At 39.0% G+C, this 17,913-nt stretch overlaps 1 protein-coding gene across 1 annotated transcript; it reads right to left on the bottom strand.

The window, feature by feature from the left end:
• Window positions 1-15,574: 15,574 nt before the first annotated feature.
• On the bottom strand, window positions 15,575-17,715 carry LOC106531796 (zinc finger BED domain-containing protein 4; the record flags this gene model as incomplete). Its single annotated transcript, XM_014027756.1, is given in 1 exon segment — window positions 15,575-17,715. A coding segment is annotated over 1 exon segment (1,805 nt), but the record flags the coding sequence as incomplete, so codon positions are not given.
• Window positions 17,716-17,913: the final 198 nt, after the last annotated feature.

Genomic DNA, 17,913 nt, shown 5'->3' on the forward strand with positions numbered 1-17,913 from the left:
CACACACACACACACACACACACACACACACACACACACACACACACACACGCTTTAAAAAGCAAATCAAAACTGTTTTATAATATAGACAAAACCACATAATTAGTGGTGTCCTAATAGCATTTTAAAAAAGGTACTCATACTCGTTTGGAATGCCTCGATACCTGGAACCGATACCAATATATTTTTTTTGCGTGGACATTCAAATTTCAGATGCAACCTCCATGAGACTCCAGTGTGAACGCTTTCTGCCATCAATGTGACCTGTGTGCACATTCAGCACTCTGTTTACAGGTGTGGATGCTACATTTTAGCATGTCGATTCTGAAGTTACACGATCAAAGCAGGTTAAATTATCCGACAGGCTTGCTTAGTTTACTGTTTAGGTTTATATGAACACATTCAGTTGGTATTAAAAACTGCAAAAGTCATCTTGCGTTGAATTGGACTACAAATCAGCTGGTAAATGGAAAATGAGGTTTAGGTTATGTAAAGAAGTGGAAAATGGTCAACATTCCTATTTTGCTCCAAATGTTGGATTTTCCAAAAGGTTTTCCAGCCAAATTATCCAGCAGCGGTCAGTGGTCAAACCCAGACAGTGGAAATACCAAGAATGCCAATGGCAGAGACACAGGGATTAGTCTGGTCCGAAAACTGTTTGTCAGGATCCTTTTGATTTAATGTAGCAAATTCTTATCAGAGTTACAGAGTGTCTTGGTCCTTTTTTAGATTTCTGGAGTAAATCCAAACACCAGGGCAGATCTGACCATTCATTGTCCCAACAGTGAGGAGAGAAGAATAAAAGTTTTCCCGCTGAAAACTTTCCTTCCTTCCCCCAGTGCTTCAGCTGTGTGCCTAGCGGAGAGCTATTGTTTCAGGTTAGCAGAAGGCAGGGAGAACTGAAAGCAACCTTTTGACTAACATGACCTACAATGTGAGGCAGTTCAAAGAAAAAAGCTGAGATTTTTATCGAAGGAAAGCTATTTTTTGTCCTCACACCTCTCTGCGAGGAAAGGCAGGCTGCAGCATCTGAAGTGACTCAGCTCTTTACAAAAGACTCTTCAAAAAGTTGTCACAGTTTTTGTGTGAAATAACTGATTACAGCTGAAGCAGAAGACAACTCGCACAATGCCACACACACACGTGCACACACCTAAATGCAGCAGCGCAAATGAGTTCCACAGCAGCGATTACATAAGCAGCAACGCCTCGGAGTAACTGTGCCAGCCTCCATGTATAATTCACATCCACTCCTCTGAGAAAATATCTGACATGGCAAAGCGGCGCAGATGTATTCAGACATACTGTCCATGCTGCTGTAAGCTCAGGAACGATAGAGGGAAGACAGACTGGCGCAAGAAAAAAAAAATCCTCATTCAGCAAACTGAACAGAAGCCAGACCCACTTCTAACCTCTCGCTGCCTTTCTGTTTCTGAACCCCCTGGTCTCCCTCTACCAATGATCCACCATCAATCTAAGGTTTTGCATAAAAATCTCTTCAGTGGAATTGATGGAAAATATCACATTGGGAGGATTTTATCTGATCTGAATCTCTTTGAACCCACTTTTCAAACCCGAATCTTCACATCCACAGAATCTCACAAAAGTTGAGTACACCCCTCATTTTGTTGACAAAAGTTTACACATTATTGGCTGTGTTGAGTTATTGTATAGTTATACAAGCTGTACTTTGACTACTTTACATTGTAGCTAAATGTCAAATTCACTGTTGTCCCATGAAGAGATAATGAAATATTTACAAAAATAGTGAGTGTATTAGTGAGAAAACACCACTTTTACTCTGACATTGACTCCTTAGAAACAGAAGAAAAATGACTCACTGTAAAAACATTAATCTCATTGGCATTTATTAAAGGTTTACAAAAATAACAGACTTTCTCCAAGCTCGTTGCCTCTAAAGTTTCCTGCAAAGTTAAAGGAATAGTTCATTTTTCCCCTAGATATGTGGGTTTCTGTGAAGTAGCTATGATTGTCAGTATCTTACTTGCAGCAGACAGCAGTTCAGACTGTCTTAAATTGTAAAACAAGGGATTAAAACCAGTTACTCAACAGAAGCAAGTGCAAATGTACGCCTTTTAAAACAATTTAATAATTTCATAACAACCCACTTATAAAGTTGTTTCTCTATGTTAAAATATGACTTTGTATTGTGATAATCCCCCATAAACATTCACTCACTTGATTCTTTAATTCTAAGCTAATGCAGTTAGCATGTGCCAACAGTTTTATAGAGTGTTGCTGCTGAGCTGAAAAACAACACAATAAATAGATATTTATTTAAAACCCTGTCCTAACTGGAAAAGAACAATGAAGAGGGACAATTAAAGTCAGCAAAACTCCACCAAGCTGTTTATAAACTTTAAATTTAACATCCTACAGTTAAAATTTAGGAGCACACAGAAGGTACACACACAAGAAGCATGAGTCAACACGTCTGGAAAAGGTTGTAACCTGCAACATGTGACACACATTTACCTCATTTGTTTTGCTCAGAGCAGATGAGGTAACCCATCTTTCCCTTTGCTACTCTGACTCCACTTCACCTCACCTCTCCATGTTACACTTCACGTCAACGTTTGAGCATTCAAGGCGTAAAAACGTCACCACCAGGAAGCTGCGCCAACACCCAGTCTGGGTAATTACACTCTTCTCTCACTGGGCTCTTAAACGAAACCATGATACAGTCACTACAAAAGAGCAGGTCCAAAAAAGAGCTGCTGTCTATAAACATAATCTGCTGACACATCAGTCTCGGGCCAAAACAAACCTGATGAGGAACTGCAGTATGTGGCCTCGAGCACACGAGGAGTCTTGTAATTACATGCGAAGAGAAAACACGAGAAACAACAGCGGTTTCTATCATTCAGTGTGCTTTGTCATCAAAAAAAAAAAAAGTTTGGAGACAACTTTAATTGGTCACACCTCTGACACCGAGCCTGGTTTTGTGTTTCCTGATGTTCGTTCATATCAGTGAGAGTTCAAACTCAGACAGCCTCCTCTTCAAGCCAAATGTAGGTGGAACAGCTTTCCTAAAGGCTGAAACTTCAAAAAGTACCTTAGCAGTTTGATAAAACTAGGATAGGATAGGATTTAGAAAACTTGAGCTCAACTAAATCTCATCATCCTCACCTGAATATATTCAAACCCTTAGTTCAGCTTTTGGCAGTCAGACAACTGAAACATTCAAAAGATCAGTATTATGCTAAAGCATTTCATTTCCAACTTCTAAGTAGTTTCCCTTTTACTCTGCAGGGCTGCGACTGGTCACATATTTTTCCATTACACCTTTCATAAATGTAACGTCCATGGCCGACACTCCAAAAGAGTTTTAAACCCAGTTTTTTGTGAGTACGAAGTTTTTTCTCAAGCAAATCTGTGAGCTGGTCTAGATAAGCTTTCAGAAGAGTCTGAGTTAAGAATAATTTGCAAACATTGTGTAGACACATGCAACGATACACACCCCAGTGAGAGCCCTTCATTGCTGCCTCCTCTTATCTTCAACTCCTTTTGGGACAAAAAAAAGTAAAAATATGACTCTGGTCTCGGTCAGCTGAGATTCCTTTACTCAGTCTTGTCGTCTTATCGCTTCACTGCAACATTCCAGATTCCTGCCGTTGCCTCTGCACCTCTCAGCGACTTCATATCCTGGCACGCGGACTTTCAAATGGGAGCCCTCCTCTCTTCCTGTCCTCTCCACCTCCTCTCTCTTCTCACTTCACTGTTCCTCGTCTCAGCCTCCTTCCCTGCTGTCTCCTTTAGCACCGCCTCCCTCCTCCTCCTCCCGTTCTTCCTTCCCCTCTCCCACTTTTGTGTGCCAGCCCCTCTCTGCCTTTGCCTTGTTTTTTCTTTTACACCATCACACACACTCACCCCTTCCTCCCTCTAGTCTCTTTTTAGCTTCAGATCCAGCCACCCTTTTCCCTTTCACACATAATCTCTGCATCAACACAATCCTGCAGCAGATTTGGCGTTTTTAGATGATCAGTTCCTGTTTGGTGCAAAAGCCTAACGGCCCACCTGCATCAGGAGAACACCTTGTACCCATTCACAGTTTACAGCATCTTCCCTTTTGGTTGAAATAACAGTGCAGTGACACCCAACTGTGTAATTACCAAACAACACTGACTAGATCAAGGGATACGTATGGAGCAAAGGTGGGAGGGTCGTTTATTTCAGACGGGGGTAAATTACATAACTTGTTTTTGCTCATCATTATAGTTTACGATCCTGTAAAGGTTTCGCAGTGTTTCCCCTAGGACAGAGGTGCCCAAACATTTTTCCCAAGAGGGCCAAAGTGAAAATCTATTCACGGCTGTGGCCAAATGCAGAAATATAATACATGAAATACAAATACTTTTTAAGTAAAGTCCTTTATTTTTAACAATTAAGCTAGCAGCCAGTGCAATGGCCCTCTTTTGTTTTAGTCTGTGCACTTGGAGAAAGTCTGCCTTACGCTCAAGTAGCAAAGGCTCATGGGACATTTTATAAATTATAAAATATGAGTTTTGCAGCCTTATAAAGTGTGCAAATCTACATGTTGGGGTTAAATCTGATCTAAATATCTCTTGTTGTTACTTCATGTTTTCCGTTTAATCTTAATACAGTATATCAAATATAAAGTCAGCACCATGAATGAAAACTACCTTCAGCCCTTTATATAGTCGTTTTACCAGTGGAAATCCTGTGTTTCTACATAGGATGACAGGTTAAAACCTTGTGACTTTGGCAACTGTTGGTGGGCCAAATCAAATGGCTTGGTGGGCCAAATTTGGCCCACGGGCCCCACTTTGGGCTCCTCTGCCCTAGGAAATTGGTCTTGGGGGGGGGGGGCTACTTGTTTTTTACAAACATAAATTTACACGACTCACCTTCAATTATGGTAATAAATTTACACATACATTGATATTTAATTGCCTAACTAAATCCTAAAGTTAAGGACTCCTCATGATAATTATCAATAATAATTTATCATGGTTATTATTATATATCATGGTATTATTGATAATAAGTGATTAGAACTATGTGAAGCAGATGGATCTGAGTTTGAAACCTTCTGGAGCTCTTCTGTGTGACTCTAGGTGTGACAGAGTGTGGATGGTTGATTGTCTCATTTGTGTCCCTGATGGAGACTACTTTGAGCCTCAAATCACTGGCTATAAAAGTGCTGTTCAATTTGTCACATCAGACATGCTGTTGTGATATACATTTGGACAAAATACAGCAAGTCAGCTGGGTGTGACTTCATTTCCAGCAACAAAAAAAAGAAAACGATTAATTGATTATTAAATCAGTCATTGATTATTTTAATAATCGATTAGTTGTCGATTAATCGATTAATCGTGGCAGCCCTAACCTCAATCTTCTTCTTTCCATCTTTTGGACAGTAATCATGGATACTTGTGGATAAAAGTCAGACGTGGGAGCTTCCACTGCCACATCTGCCTTTCTGTCCTTGACACACATGCACAGTGGTAACCGGGGTAGGCCGTGGACGTCACAAGACATTATACAGACAGGCTCTGGTATCATGGCTACCTGACAGAGCTCAAAAGTGTGGGATCATTTTAAGAAAATGAAAGAGAAACCTGTACAATATCTGCAGAGCAGAACTTGCCTTCCACAGCAATTATTTTTAGTTAGCATATAGCTAAAATCTAACAATGGTTATACAATAGCAGCTGCATTCTGACGTGATAAGCTCTGTTTTATATTCAATTAACATATGATTCGATCAGTCGACTAATCGAATAAAAAATCGGTGATTAATCGATTATTAAAATAATCGTTTGTGGCAGCCCTAATTGAGGTGAAAGGAGAAAAGATAAGAGAAATGAGACAAGTCTTGTGAAATGTTGACACACACACACTAGTCTAAACTATGCTGTGGAAACAAGTTAAGATTAAAAGTTATGACACATGTGCAGATGTTTTCTATTTCTTCTATCATTAATTAATTAGTCCCAAAACACATTCATTGACATCACTGCTTCTTTGAGTCACTCAGCATTGACCATGCTTGGTAAATTGTTGAAGTGCTGCCATGGAAAACCAGTAGGAGGATTGAATAATGCTGTGTGTGTGTGTGTGTGTGTGTCTACAGCCGTGTGTGTCCTTTTTTTGTCTTTTTTTTTCCTGGAACCCCCCTGTACCTCCCTCTGAGTCCCATGGTGGTATAACAAGAGAGAGAGAGAGAAAAAATTCCACTTCTGCATTCTGACCCGGCACTTTCCTGCCATTAACACAGACCGTCTCTGAAAATACAACACCAGAAAGCTTTTCAGTCTTTTATATATGTGTGTGAGTGAGACTGTGTGTTTGTGTGCGTCAGCAAGAGCTTCTATTTCAGCCGGGGAACAGGTAATAACAAGCTACAAACTGAGTGCATCAGCTCAAAACGACACGTTAACCCCCAAGAGCCGGTAAAGAACTGAACCCATGAGGTATGAGATGAAGTTTAGTCTACAAAAAAATATTTTTAAGAGGCAAAATATAAGAGTTTTGACAGCTTTTTAAATTCTAATCCTTTTAATTTCCTTTAAATTGACTATTTCTTTCTACTGGATGTTTTAGTGGCGGGGAATCTCTTCGTATAATGTTTGGCATCATTGTGAAGCTTGAGGATTCTCCTTTTTACTTTTTAAAGGGGCAATATTATGTGTTTCTCAGGCATATATTTAAATACTATACYATAATAAAGTATCTATGTCACCTTTAGTTGTTATTAAAATTCTGTTTTTATGTTTAAATAGAAAATAAACTTGTCTTCTTATCACTTCCTCTTCTAAACGCCTTGAAATTGGCCTCTGTCTCTTTAAAAACCACCTTCCGCTTCTCCGCCCATTTCAGCACGGGGGGGGGGGGGGGGTGCGCATGCACTACGATGCAGTTTTCTTGGCGTCTGAAAATACATTTTCTCAAAGGTATTTTGAACCTGTTAGGAGCTCAGCAGACAGTTTCAGTTTCACTTTCAATTTCACCCGTTATTTGCTTTGTTACTGCCGAGAGCCCGTAGGAGTCATGGGCGGGGTGTGTGGTGTGTGGGGTGGGGAGGTGTGCTCCGTGATGAGGAAGCTTGGCTTGGAGACACAGCCCAGAGGCGGAGACTGTCCCAAAAGGCATTTCTAGTCCCAACCTGTCATTTTTGCACCCCTGCCTGCTGCCTCAGGACACTACAGGATTTCTCAAATATGCACGAATGAGTCAAAGTAAGACTTTGGGCGTGTTTTTGATGAGAGGATAACATTATAACATGATATAAAACTCAAAATTGTTGATTTTACATGATATAGCCCCTTTAAAATTCCAAATTCCCGATGACATCACTTCAGTGTAATAAAAACTTAGTTTTTGAACCGAAACTCTCGTAAACAAAACTAGCTTTTTCCTAGGTTAGCTGATAAATCCCATAAGTTCAACAAACTGTATTATTTTTGCTTTTGAGTCTGTGGGAAAATCATAAGCAACTATTTGGAACCTCCAATCCAGCAGAGGGCCAAAACAAGCACTTATAATTGCACAAATAATACATAATATTTACATTTGTAAATAGGCTTTAAGTTCTAAATGTTATCTAACTGATGATTAATAAGTGTTTTCATTTATGTCTTCCTATACTATGCAAATACTATGAATGCATCAGCCGTTATCTCTGCATTTTATGTAAATAATTTAGGTGACCAAATTGCTCTAAAAAGAGGTGTAAGAAGTGTGATGAAATTATATTGAAGGACAAGGACAGCTGGGCTGGGACAGGCTGAACTGGACTGGAAGATGAGACAGAAACTTTGTAATGGATATGGAGAAGAAGACAGCTGCTGCTGCTGCTGTGGTGGCCATACATTACTACCACCCCACCAAAAAAATTCACTTCACGTGAGGTGCCCGGCAGCCGTATGGCCGAACATGGACTCGGCTGCAAATTTCTGACCTCTTGACCTCTCATCTCCTTCTCTACCCCTCTGTCTTCCCACCACCAACTGCTATTCATCTCCTAACTTAATCCCTAACTAGAGTCTTCAAAGAGGTCAAGAATGTGCATACGCAGGGGGGGAAAAATAACTACAGCAAGTCACTCTAAAGTTAGGTCACTTTAAAGTTATTTGACACCAAGTCAGTCCATTGATCATCATCCTCAACTAAAATGTCAGGAGAAAAAAAAAGAGGAAAAACCAAAACGGGGAGGGTGAGAAAGACAGAAGAGTGGTAGGAGGAGAGGGGGACGTTTGACTCAGCAAACACTGAAGGTCAGCGTCATCAGAGAAGAGCTTTGTCTGCAGAAGAGTTTTTGTTCTTTTTTGTGGTTCTTTACCTCAGTGTGTCGCCCAGCGTCTTCCTCCTGAGGGTCTGGGGAAGACAGAGGAATGGCAGAGAGCTATCATCCCAGAGCTTCCCTTCTCTTTGTGCTCCTTCCTCAATGTTTTGGCCTTAATGAAGAATAAAACAGAAAAGCTAATGAGATGACTCAATAATACAAAGTAGGGTTTAGGAGCTCACAACTGATTTATGAAATAGCGAAGGGTCTTGATAAACTTTACAGAGAGCATTAATAAATCATTGAGCTTCAATCAGAATAGCATTACTTTTCTACATAGTACTCATTCGGTATTTCGGTGATTAAAAAAGAAACTGTGGGCATTTTTGACATGTCCATTCTGCTAGGCTAACAAGAGCTTGTTCATATTGATTTTCAAGCTTGTAAAACTACATTTTTTAAAGATTAACCAATGTAGCATTCCTTTACAATGACTTGTGGTTTTAGAGAAAAAGTTGTTGAATAAATGAGATAAAACTGGCACTTGCTAGGCTAACCATTAGCCTAGAATGAAGAAAAACAACTGGTCTTTTTTCTTACTTTATGCTCTGTAGCTAATGGCAGCTTTAATAAGTAACTAATTACTGATAAGCACTTGAGACAAAACATTAAGACAGAAATTAGAGCTGTCCAACCAAAGAAAACAAAAGAATCTTCTGTTTGCTGAAAAGTCTGTTTTTGTTATTTAAAACAGACAAGAAATTTCTTTTCATTTGCTCATTTTAAAATTTAGTGACATTTTCCCCTCTTTATTTTCTTTCTCCTAACTACCTCTTCATTCTGTCGGGCCAGTGAGGTAATCACTCTGTTCCAGTCTGATAGGTGATACCGTATTGATTTTGGCTCTTGTGTTGCTGTTGCAGGGGTCATTCGTGCCACATCATCTAACTGCAGGATTGAGCTTCAGAGATGCTTTTAGGAACCAGGAACAGATGCTCACTGGGCTCTTTTTTTCCCTGTTTTTGTTACAAATTGTGCCAGTTTGGTGCGTTTCAGTTTCCAAAGAAAATAATCAATAAATGTCTGGTATTTTATCCATATATAAAAGTAAAAAGAGGCTCACACATGAATGTTAGGTAGAAAGCAGAGGACACATTTTTACAAAATCAATAGTTAAAACAAACCATCCAAACTCAAAGACTTTCAAAAATGTTTGTTAAATACAATTTTTCACGTGATAAAATATCATAGATTAGCACATAAATTCCTGCTCTTGTTTGTTTTGTCAAAAATTGATCAACAGCCAGTTGATTAAAGTGACTTTCAGGATCTGGGACGTGTACCATTAGGTGATTGTCTCAAGCCTGATTCGATGGCTTGTATTAGTGTTACTGTGAACGCCATATTACGTAAAGTAAATCCAGGTATGGAGGAGGATCAGTTTTTCCTAATAAAGGGGAGGAAAATAAGGATCAAGGTCATACCAGAGACTATCAGGGGTCACATTATTTATTAAAACAAAATCAGTGGTCTAACAGATGTCCCACCCCTTTTAATATTGCGAATTTAAACAATATGAGGAGTGACTCAGGTGGTTTTCTGACATGCAACTAGGGTTGGGCAATATTCGCATAAGATTTATCACAATTATTTGTAGCATTTAGCCGATAATGATTAATATGACGATTAATAGATGACAAATGCACTTGCATGTGGAGGACATTGTGGCCTTGGTTTGCATTTTCTGGCTGTCCTGGTACTCTGGTTTATGCTAGTGTTTCATATGATTAAAACAGGTTTGTAGGGTTAAGGTTAGGGTTAGCGTTAGCAGAAGCTACCCCCTTCTACCACAGAGCTTACGTGCAAGCCTGATAGTGAAAGTGTGCCGTACACACAAATATGTCATCACATGTCACTAATAGCAACAATTGCAAAGCGGCAAAAATTAATTGTTGAGTTTTAATGACAATTAATTACATTACGATACAATTTTACCTAACCCTACATGTAGCTAGTGTTCCTAAAACATGTGGAAAGAGATGTAGAGGTTTAACACCAGGGATGTTCAATCCTGGTCCTCGAGGGCCTTTATCCTTTATGTTTTACTTGTTTCCCATCTCCAACGCACCTGATGTAATGATTGAAGTACGTTTTAAGTTCTGCAGAGGACTGGTAGTCACTTATTCTTTCAAATCAGGTTCGTTGGAGGACAAAAATCTCTAAAACATGCGGGATAGTGGCCTTTGAAGACCAGGATTGGACACCACTTGTAGACGAATGTTTCCACACATATGGAGCACCCAAAACCAATGAGACCATTGAGCTGATCCTGACCTGTCTTTTAATATTCTTAAAACCCACCCAAAGCCATAAAACATGACTTATAATGATTTCTGCCATGCTTGGCTCCCATAAACATACGGTCGCATATCAACATACACAACCACACATCATTTAATCAGAAGATGGGGTCTCACTCTGTATGATTGACCGATGTAAACCAACGGGACCAGATTATATAGATTGTAATCCATTTTATCGCTGGTAGATAGATTACATTGCATAGCAGCAATCCTCACCACAGGATTCACACATGATGTCACCACAGTGAAACTGTGATTCAGAGCTGACACTCTCACTCTGCAGTGGTAACTTTAGGTTTTGTGGTTTTAGTGTCTGTCTGGGTTCACTTTGTTAATCATGCAGACTATTTTTGCTTTGTCATCTCAGAGATCTACAGCACAGATGAGGGAAGAATAACAGAGAATAAAGGGTGGGGGAGCTGCCGACGCACAACAGGCGTGGCTAAATCTGGGCCAAGGTGACTCCTGTAAAATAAAACAAGAGGCAAGATGCCTTCTGGCTATAAGGCAACAGCATTAACCATTAATCTATGCTGTCCATAATGCATTATTGTTAGGGGTTAAAAGATTAATATGATGGGAGTTAACATTTAATCAAAAAATGACATACACTTCTACATAAATTACAAACACCTTATGTGGCAAAATGTCAGCCTGGAACAGCTTTTTCTTGATCAGCTCCTTAACATGTAACATTCATTGCTCCTCATACCTAAAAATCTAACATTAATCTTGTGCAATCAGTTAGGGGTTGGCAAATATGTTGAAGATCACTCTTAGCTACTACCAAACCAAGTTTTAGCTGCTATTTGTCCAATTCACAGAGTTCTACTCATGTTTGTGTTTGCTAAAGTCAATTAGCAGTGGTGACCAACTTTAATTAGATTGACTCCCAAAGTTGTTTAGTTTTAGATGTGCAACCAGAGATTCCTTTGAGAGTTTGATCAAAATCCACTCAGTGTTCATTAGATATTTTTGCTAAAAGACAGACAAATGAACACAAACGCAGACACATGCAATTACATTATCATATCCACAAATACTTTCCTACACTAAATGTAATCTACATTTATTAACAGCATTGGTTATAAAATATACAGATTGTAATAAAAATGTAATTAGTTTTAGTCATTTTCTTAATACTATTTTAAAGTTAATATTTTTAATTAGTCTGCACAATGTTTTGACATTATAAACCAATTCACTAACAAATATTAAGGAAATTAAAAAAAGAAAATTGGTATCAGAAATAAGCAACTGATAGCATTGTAGTTAGTATCCTCTGAACAATTCAAACAATCTGGATAACTATTTATAATTCTACAGGTTTGAATGTTGTGTTGCTCATTTTTTGTACATTTATGAAATAATAAAGCCGTCACATTAAAGTGCTGTTTCTCCACTAGAACACAATGAGTGGGAATAGTTAAGTACTCTCCAGGAATAGTGCAGTCAGGTAATGCAATTTCTGTGTTATCTCTTTCCATTTCCTCTGTCATTAACTGAACCCTCGTATTAAATCTGTGCCCGGTTTGTTGGCTGCCACTGTCAAAAAGCAGAAAAAGTAAAAAGCTGCTTTGTTGCCATTATGTCTGATGCTTGGCCCACTTTCCTGCTTGCTTTCATTGTGCAAGCATACATACATAAAACATAATTTGCCGCTTCAATTTCTGACTTTTATTCAGCTGGGATTTGGTGGCAGACAACATCAGAGCCATGAAAAGCAGAGCAGAGGGGCAACGAAACGCAGCTTTCCCTCTGATCCTCTGAGCGGAACGGAGAAGGATTTGGCAACGTTGCAGAGAGCGTCGTTTAATCACTGACCTCTAGACTTACAACTAAAGACAAATAGCCATGATTAATGAGAAGCATTCATCTGGTAGACTAAAAAAAGCACAGTGTGAGCAGTGTGTGCCCATGCTGCTCTGATGGACCTGCTATTTATTATAAACTCTTGTCCTGTTATCTGCTTCAGGTCATTTCAGCCTCAGTAGATCTAACATTTTCCACTAGAGGGCAGCATCTTTAACTCTGCAGACATCTGATTTTTTACATTAGGACAGAATATTTCACAATGCAGAAACTTAATTTAATCTAATGCTTATGTAAACAAAGCTGCAAGGGTTTGGGATAAAATTTTAAAAAGGAATGCAAAAAAGAATGAACTAAAAGCATTTTCATACTTTTTTTTATATTTTACACTAAACTACAGCTATTAAAAGCCGTTGAGCTTCTTCTTACATTCCCAGCAAAAACACCAACAAGAACTAAAAGCAAAAGCACCAGAAAGTATCTAAAAAAGTGAAAATTTGTTTCATTAATCAACCTTTTTATATCAAACCACAGATGGGATTAATTTATTTAAATAATTTCAACCTTTTTTTCAATTTTCTCAAGTATGGAGATCAAGTTTAAGTTGTTTGTTTGAAGTTTGTTTTTTAATAAGGGGCAGATAAGATTTTTTTCTTTCTTCTGCATCTTTTTCATTTAGTAACAAATTTACTTTGTTTTTAATATAATTTTGTTGTTTTAATGAATGAAATAAAATGAATAAATAAAAAATAAGTAATTTGCAGAGGGACAGCTCAAACATTGCTGCTTCATTGGAAAAGTTGGATATTTTGTGGCTGATTAACAGGATTTAAGATAGTCTTATATTGTATACTTTGTGATCAGTTTTAGTCATTTACTTTAAGAGAATCAACAAGTATGTGCCTCCTCCAGAAGGGATAAACATGTAATTGTTTACATTTCCGCACATCAATGCTGATGTAAGAGAAACCGCCCCCAGGGTGTATAGCCAGTGTTTTGATAAGTATTATGAGGTGTGATTCGAGGCCATTTTGTTTTAGATTTCCAGGGCCACACACAGGTTCTGAGGGTGAAATCTTTAGATCTGAAAATAAACATATATCCAAGAACTTATTTTGTTTTCTGCATGTTATCCAGGCACCCAATTCTAACATTTTCTTACAGAGAAGTTCACAGAAAAGGTGTCTGGGTTTCCACGCTCAAAATACTGCCTCATGACCTGCCAATGGATGAAGGGGCAGATAAAGGATGGATGGATAGATGGGTTGAAAAAAAGTTCTAATAAAATAAACTAATTTGACTGTGTTCAGTGTAGCTGCTAAATCAGGTTTTATATGCTCACTTTATAGTTTTCGACCTCAATGCCAAATTTCAAACCCGTAATCGCTTTTCTGCCTTTTGCTTATCTGTCCTTTCACCAGTGTTCCAGAACTTCCAGTAAAGATCCAGAGTTGTTGTCCTTGGTGGCCAGATTAGATAAGATGACACGAGATCTGAGACCAGCAACAGCAACGGCGCTGGATACAGTCTTATCTTTGAAATCTGAAGAGCAGCAGCTCAACCACAGCTGCACAAGTTCAGCCTGTACTACGAAACTCTCACAAATGATGAGATCTGTGTTTACTGACAACTGGTAAATAATTCAAAGCCATGCATTCCTTAAAGGAATGCATAATGCATGCTAGAGTTTAAAGTTAAGATCATCTTTGTTAAATCCTGCAGAACATGCTGTGTTTGGTCTTGATATACTGAATATTGCAAGATGATCAGTTAGTGCTTGACATACAGAACATGTTTAGGACTGTACAACATCAAATTTTAGCTCAATATCTATGAAATCAACTGAATTGTTGCCATTTTTGTGTAGGTTGGGCTCAGTTAGCTGTGGCAGCCATATTCTCTTGAGACGATACCGCCTCTGTCGAAAAGAGCACACATTGTCTGTCTTTCTTCGGATGGCTGCACATGTGTAAACAGTGAATGCTTGCATTTTTGTGTGTTCATGAATGTGTGTGTGCTCTGCCACGCCACAGTGAGTGTGTTATTGGAGCAGGGTGAGCTGGGGCAGAAACGTCTGAAACAAACGCAGTCCTGTGCAACGCCGGAGACTGTTCTATGATTCATCCACGGACTGGCACAGTGGCTCCCAGTAACGTCCCACTTAATGTTTCCACAGAGTGGACTGAGTCGTTACAGAAGATTCAATTCAAGACCCAGTATTTCTCAAACGAATGCATATCACCCGCCGCTTTAAATGTCAGTTTTAGCTGTTTTGGTCAAACCTTGCACAGTAAATAACATTATGTGCGATCTCAAGCAGTACGGGGAAATCTCGAAAGAAGGGCTGGGCGATATGGCAAAAAAAAAAAGAGCACGATTAATTTTTTTATATTGTCCGATCTCGATTAATATCATGATTTTTTTTGTTAACCTGAAAAGTGACTGAAAAATTATTTAACAAATAAATAGCTGCAGAATTTTTTTTTAAAAATGGCTGTTATTTCACTTTCACTAATATAACAAGTAGCTGTGGTTCAGTAGAACATGAAATTATTTTTGCAAGGTATTTACCAAGAAAAAAAAAAAACATTTGTGTAAATCATAAAATCTCCCATTAATAAAGTTATCCTTTTGGAAAATTAAAGTTTTAGAATTGAATTTCACATTAAACATGCCATAAAGAAATATAAACCCAACAAACAGCAACAATTTGTGCACACTTGCCAGCTGAATAGTAAGAAAGCTCGTTACTTTTGTTATAGAGTTTGCAGCGTCTCTCAGCTGCTGTTTGTGATGCGACTCAGACAGGAAGTGGTCTTCACGTCTCGTCCAGCCCATCGTGCGCCGATAAAGCTTACAGAGAAGTTCTTCTCCAGATAAGTGAAGAACCGCTGGGACATTGTTCTAACTAGAGATCGACCGATACAGGTTTTTGAAGGCCGATACCGATTTTTTAAAAATCAGTCTAACCGATACGAGCAGCCGATATTTTTGGGCCGATTCTTGAAGCCGATACTAACTTTTCTTCCTCCATTAACAATGATAACAATAACAAATGTTACACAGGTCTCAACGTAAAATTTTTTATTAATAAACAAACAAAACATTAACAGTGGATAGCAAACTATATATATATATTTATATATATATAAACATAAACATAAATATAATAACTATTTTAACACTTAAATATTTGTGCTCTTTATGTAGCAGCATGAGGCCTCAGTGCAGATGTCCTTCATGGAAAATTTGGAACATTTGTAAAGAGCAATGTAACAAAAATATTTTTAAAGAAATGAGAACCATCTGAACCTTAATGTTTTTTTACACCAGGTCCTTGTAGTGCAGATGTCTTTCCTGAGAACATTTGTAAACAGCAATATAACAAAAATAAATTTAAAAAAATGTGAACAATCTGAACCTGAGTGTTTTTTTTACCCTACCAACCTTTCACAAAAGGTTCTTAATAGTCCCAGTTTAAGAACTGCAGGTTGTAATGCAGGAAACAGAGACGCTCAGCATATTCTCCAGTGAGCCTGTTCCTCCTTTTATCGTAAATCTGGCCAATCTCACTGAAYACCCTCTCACTGGGAACAGAAGAAGGAGGTGGAGAGAGGAACTTCCTTGCCAGTGGTGCCAGAAGGTGCAGGCGAGTTGCATTTTGTTTCCACCATTGCAGTGGCTGACCAGTCTGTCTGTCAATCAGTGGCTCCTGTAGGTACTGGTYCAGCTGCTGAGAGATTTGCTGCTCTTCATCAATCTCTTCAGAGGTTTGACCATGAGCCCCCAAAAGGTTTGCATACATTTGGTCAATCAGGCCAGTTGGAGCAGGTTCCTCCTCTTCTTCCACCCTTATGCGTTTCTGATCTGGGACTTCATCTTCCAAGGAGGACCTGTTTTCAGCCTCAGCTGGTTTCCTAAYCTCTTCTTTTATCCATTCTTTTGCATTGCTTAGTGTACCCTGTGCTAAGGCATGCCCCTTATACCGAGGATCCAGAAGTGTCGCCAGCACCAAACATTTGGTCTKCTCAGCATTTTTGAAACRYRTCTGTAAGCTTTTCAGCATGGTATCCCGGACAGTTTTGATTCCCTTTGTTTTGGGACCCTCTGTCTCAAGTGCCATCTTCAGCACAGCAATGCTTGGGATGATGCAGGAGATGGAGGCATCTGACTTGCTCATCTCCAATGTCACCTGTTCAAGTGGGCCCAGCGTAGCAATCAGATTGGAAACGAGAGTCCACTGATCAGCTGATAATGTTGAAATCTTTCCATGGTCACCTGCATACACATTCAAAGCACGTTTCTGCTCCAGCATYCTCTCCAACATATGTACAGTTGAGTTCCAGCGTGTTGGTACAGCCTGGATGATTCTGTGCTGGGGGAGGTCAAGATCTTTCTGAATCACTGTGAGACGTTGTTTGGCYAGAACAGAGTGGTTGAAATGGGAGGCAGATGATTTTAACTTTGCTACACTGTCCACCACCGCTCGCTGGCTGTTGATTCCTTCATTTACAACAAGCTGTAATGTATGGGCACTGCAGCTGAGATCAGGTATTTCAATGATCCTCAACCCTTTCACCATGTTGGCRCCACTGTCACGAAGCACAAGCATAACTCTCTCTGTCTCAATGTCCCAATGYCTCAGCAAACTGAGGAACATTTCGCTGATATATTCACCAGTGTGAGAGCCATGCATGGCTTTGACATTGAGGACGATTTGCTTCCTTTCCCAGTCACTGTCAATGAAATGGCATGTCAGGCTCATTAGGGATTCTGTCTCCCCAGACCAACAATCAGTTGTAAATGACAAATAGGGACCTGCATTGTCTAATTTGACCAGCTCTTTGATTTTGTTCACTACTTTAGTGTGAACTTCATCCATGAGGTCTGTACGATAGTACTTTTCCGTTTTGAGTGTGTATCTGGGCTCTAGCAATGCCACTAAACGTTGAAAACCAATATCAGAAACAACTGTAAATGGTTGATTGTCTGTGGCAATCATCTCAGTTATCACAGCATCGATTTTTTTTGACCTAGAGTCAGACTTGGCCCATTTTCTTTTGGCATCAAACRTCTGCATGACTGTGGGTTGTTTTGAGCTTTCTTTTGAAGAAGAAGCTGCTTGATCGTCCTTTCTTTTTTGGGTGTCGTTAAAGGCCTCAAGGTGGTGGCGCTTCAGATGAGTCCACATATTTGAAGTGTTTTTCTTTTTTCCTGTATCTGCACCCATGCTCACCAGCAAATTGCAGATGTTGCACTGAGCCTTGCTGTTGGCTGACTGAAGTGCTGCCACAAAGGATTCAGTTTTTCTGCCATTCCTTTGAAAAGAAACAAAAACATAAATTCAGTACATTTCATCTAGTGCTTTATAAATAAAATATAAAAAATACAAATCTTTATAAATCTGTTTGATTTACATATTAAACACTRTTTTTCTACATAAAATGGAAATGTTTTATTATTATC

The sequence above is a fragment of the Austrofundulus limnaeus genome, unplaced genomic scaffold, assembly GCF_001266775.1.
Source record: "Austrofundulus limnaeus strain Quisiro unplaced genomic scaffold, Austrofundulus_limnaeus-1.0 Scaffold0, whole genome shotgun sequence".
Classification (NCBI taxonomy): domain Eukaryota; kingdom Metazoa; phylum Chordata; class Actinopteri; order Cyprinodontiformes; family Rivulidae; genus Austrofundulus; species Austrofundulus limnaeus.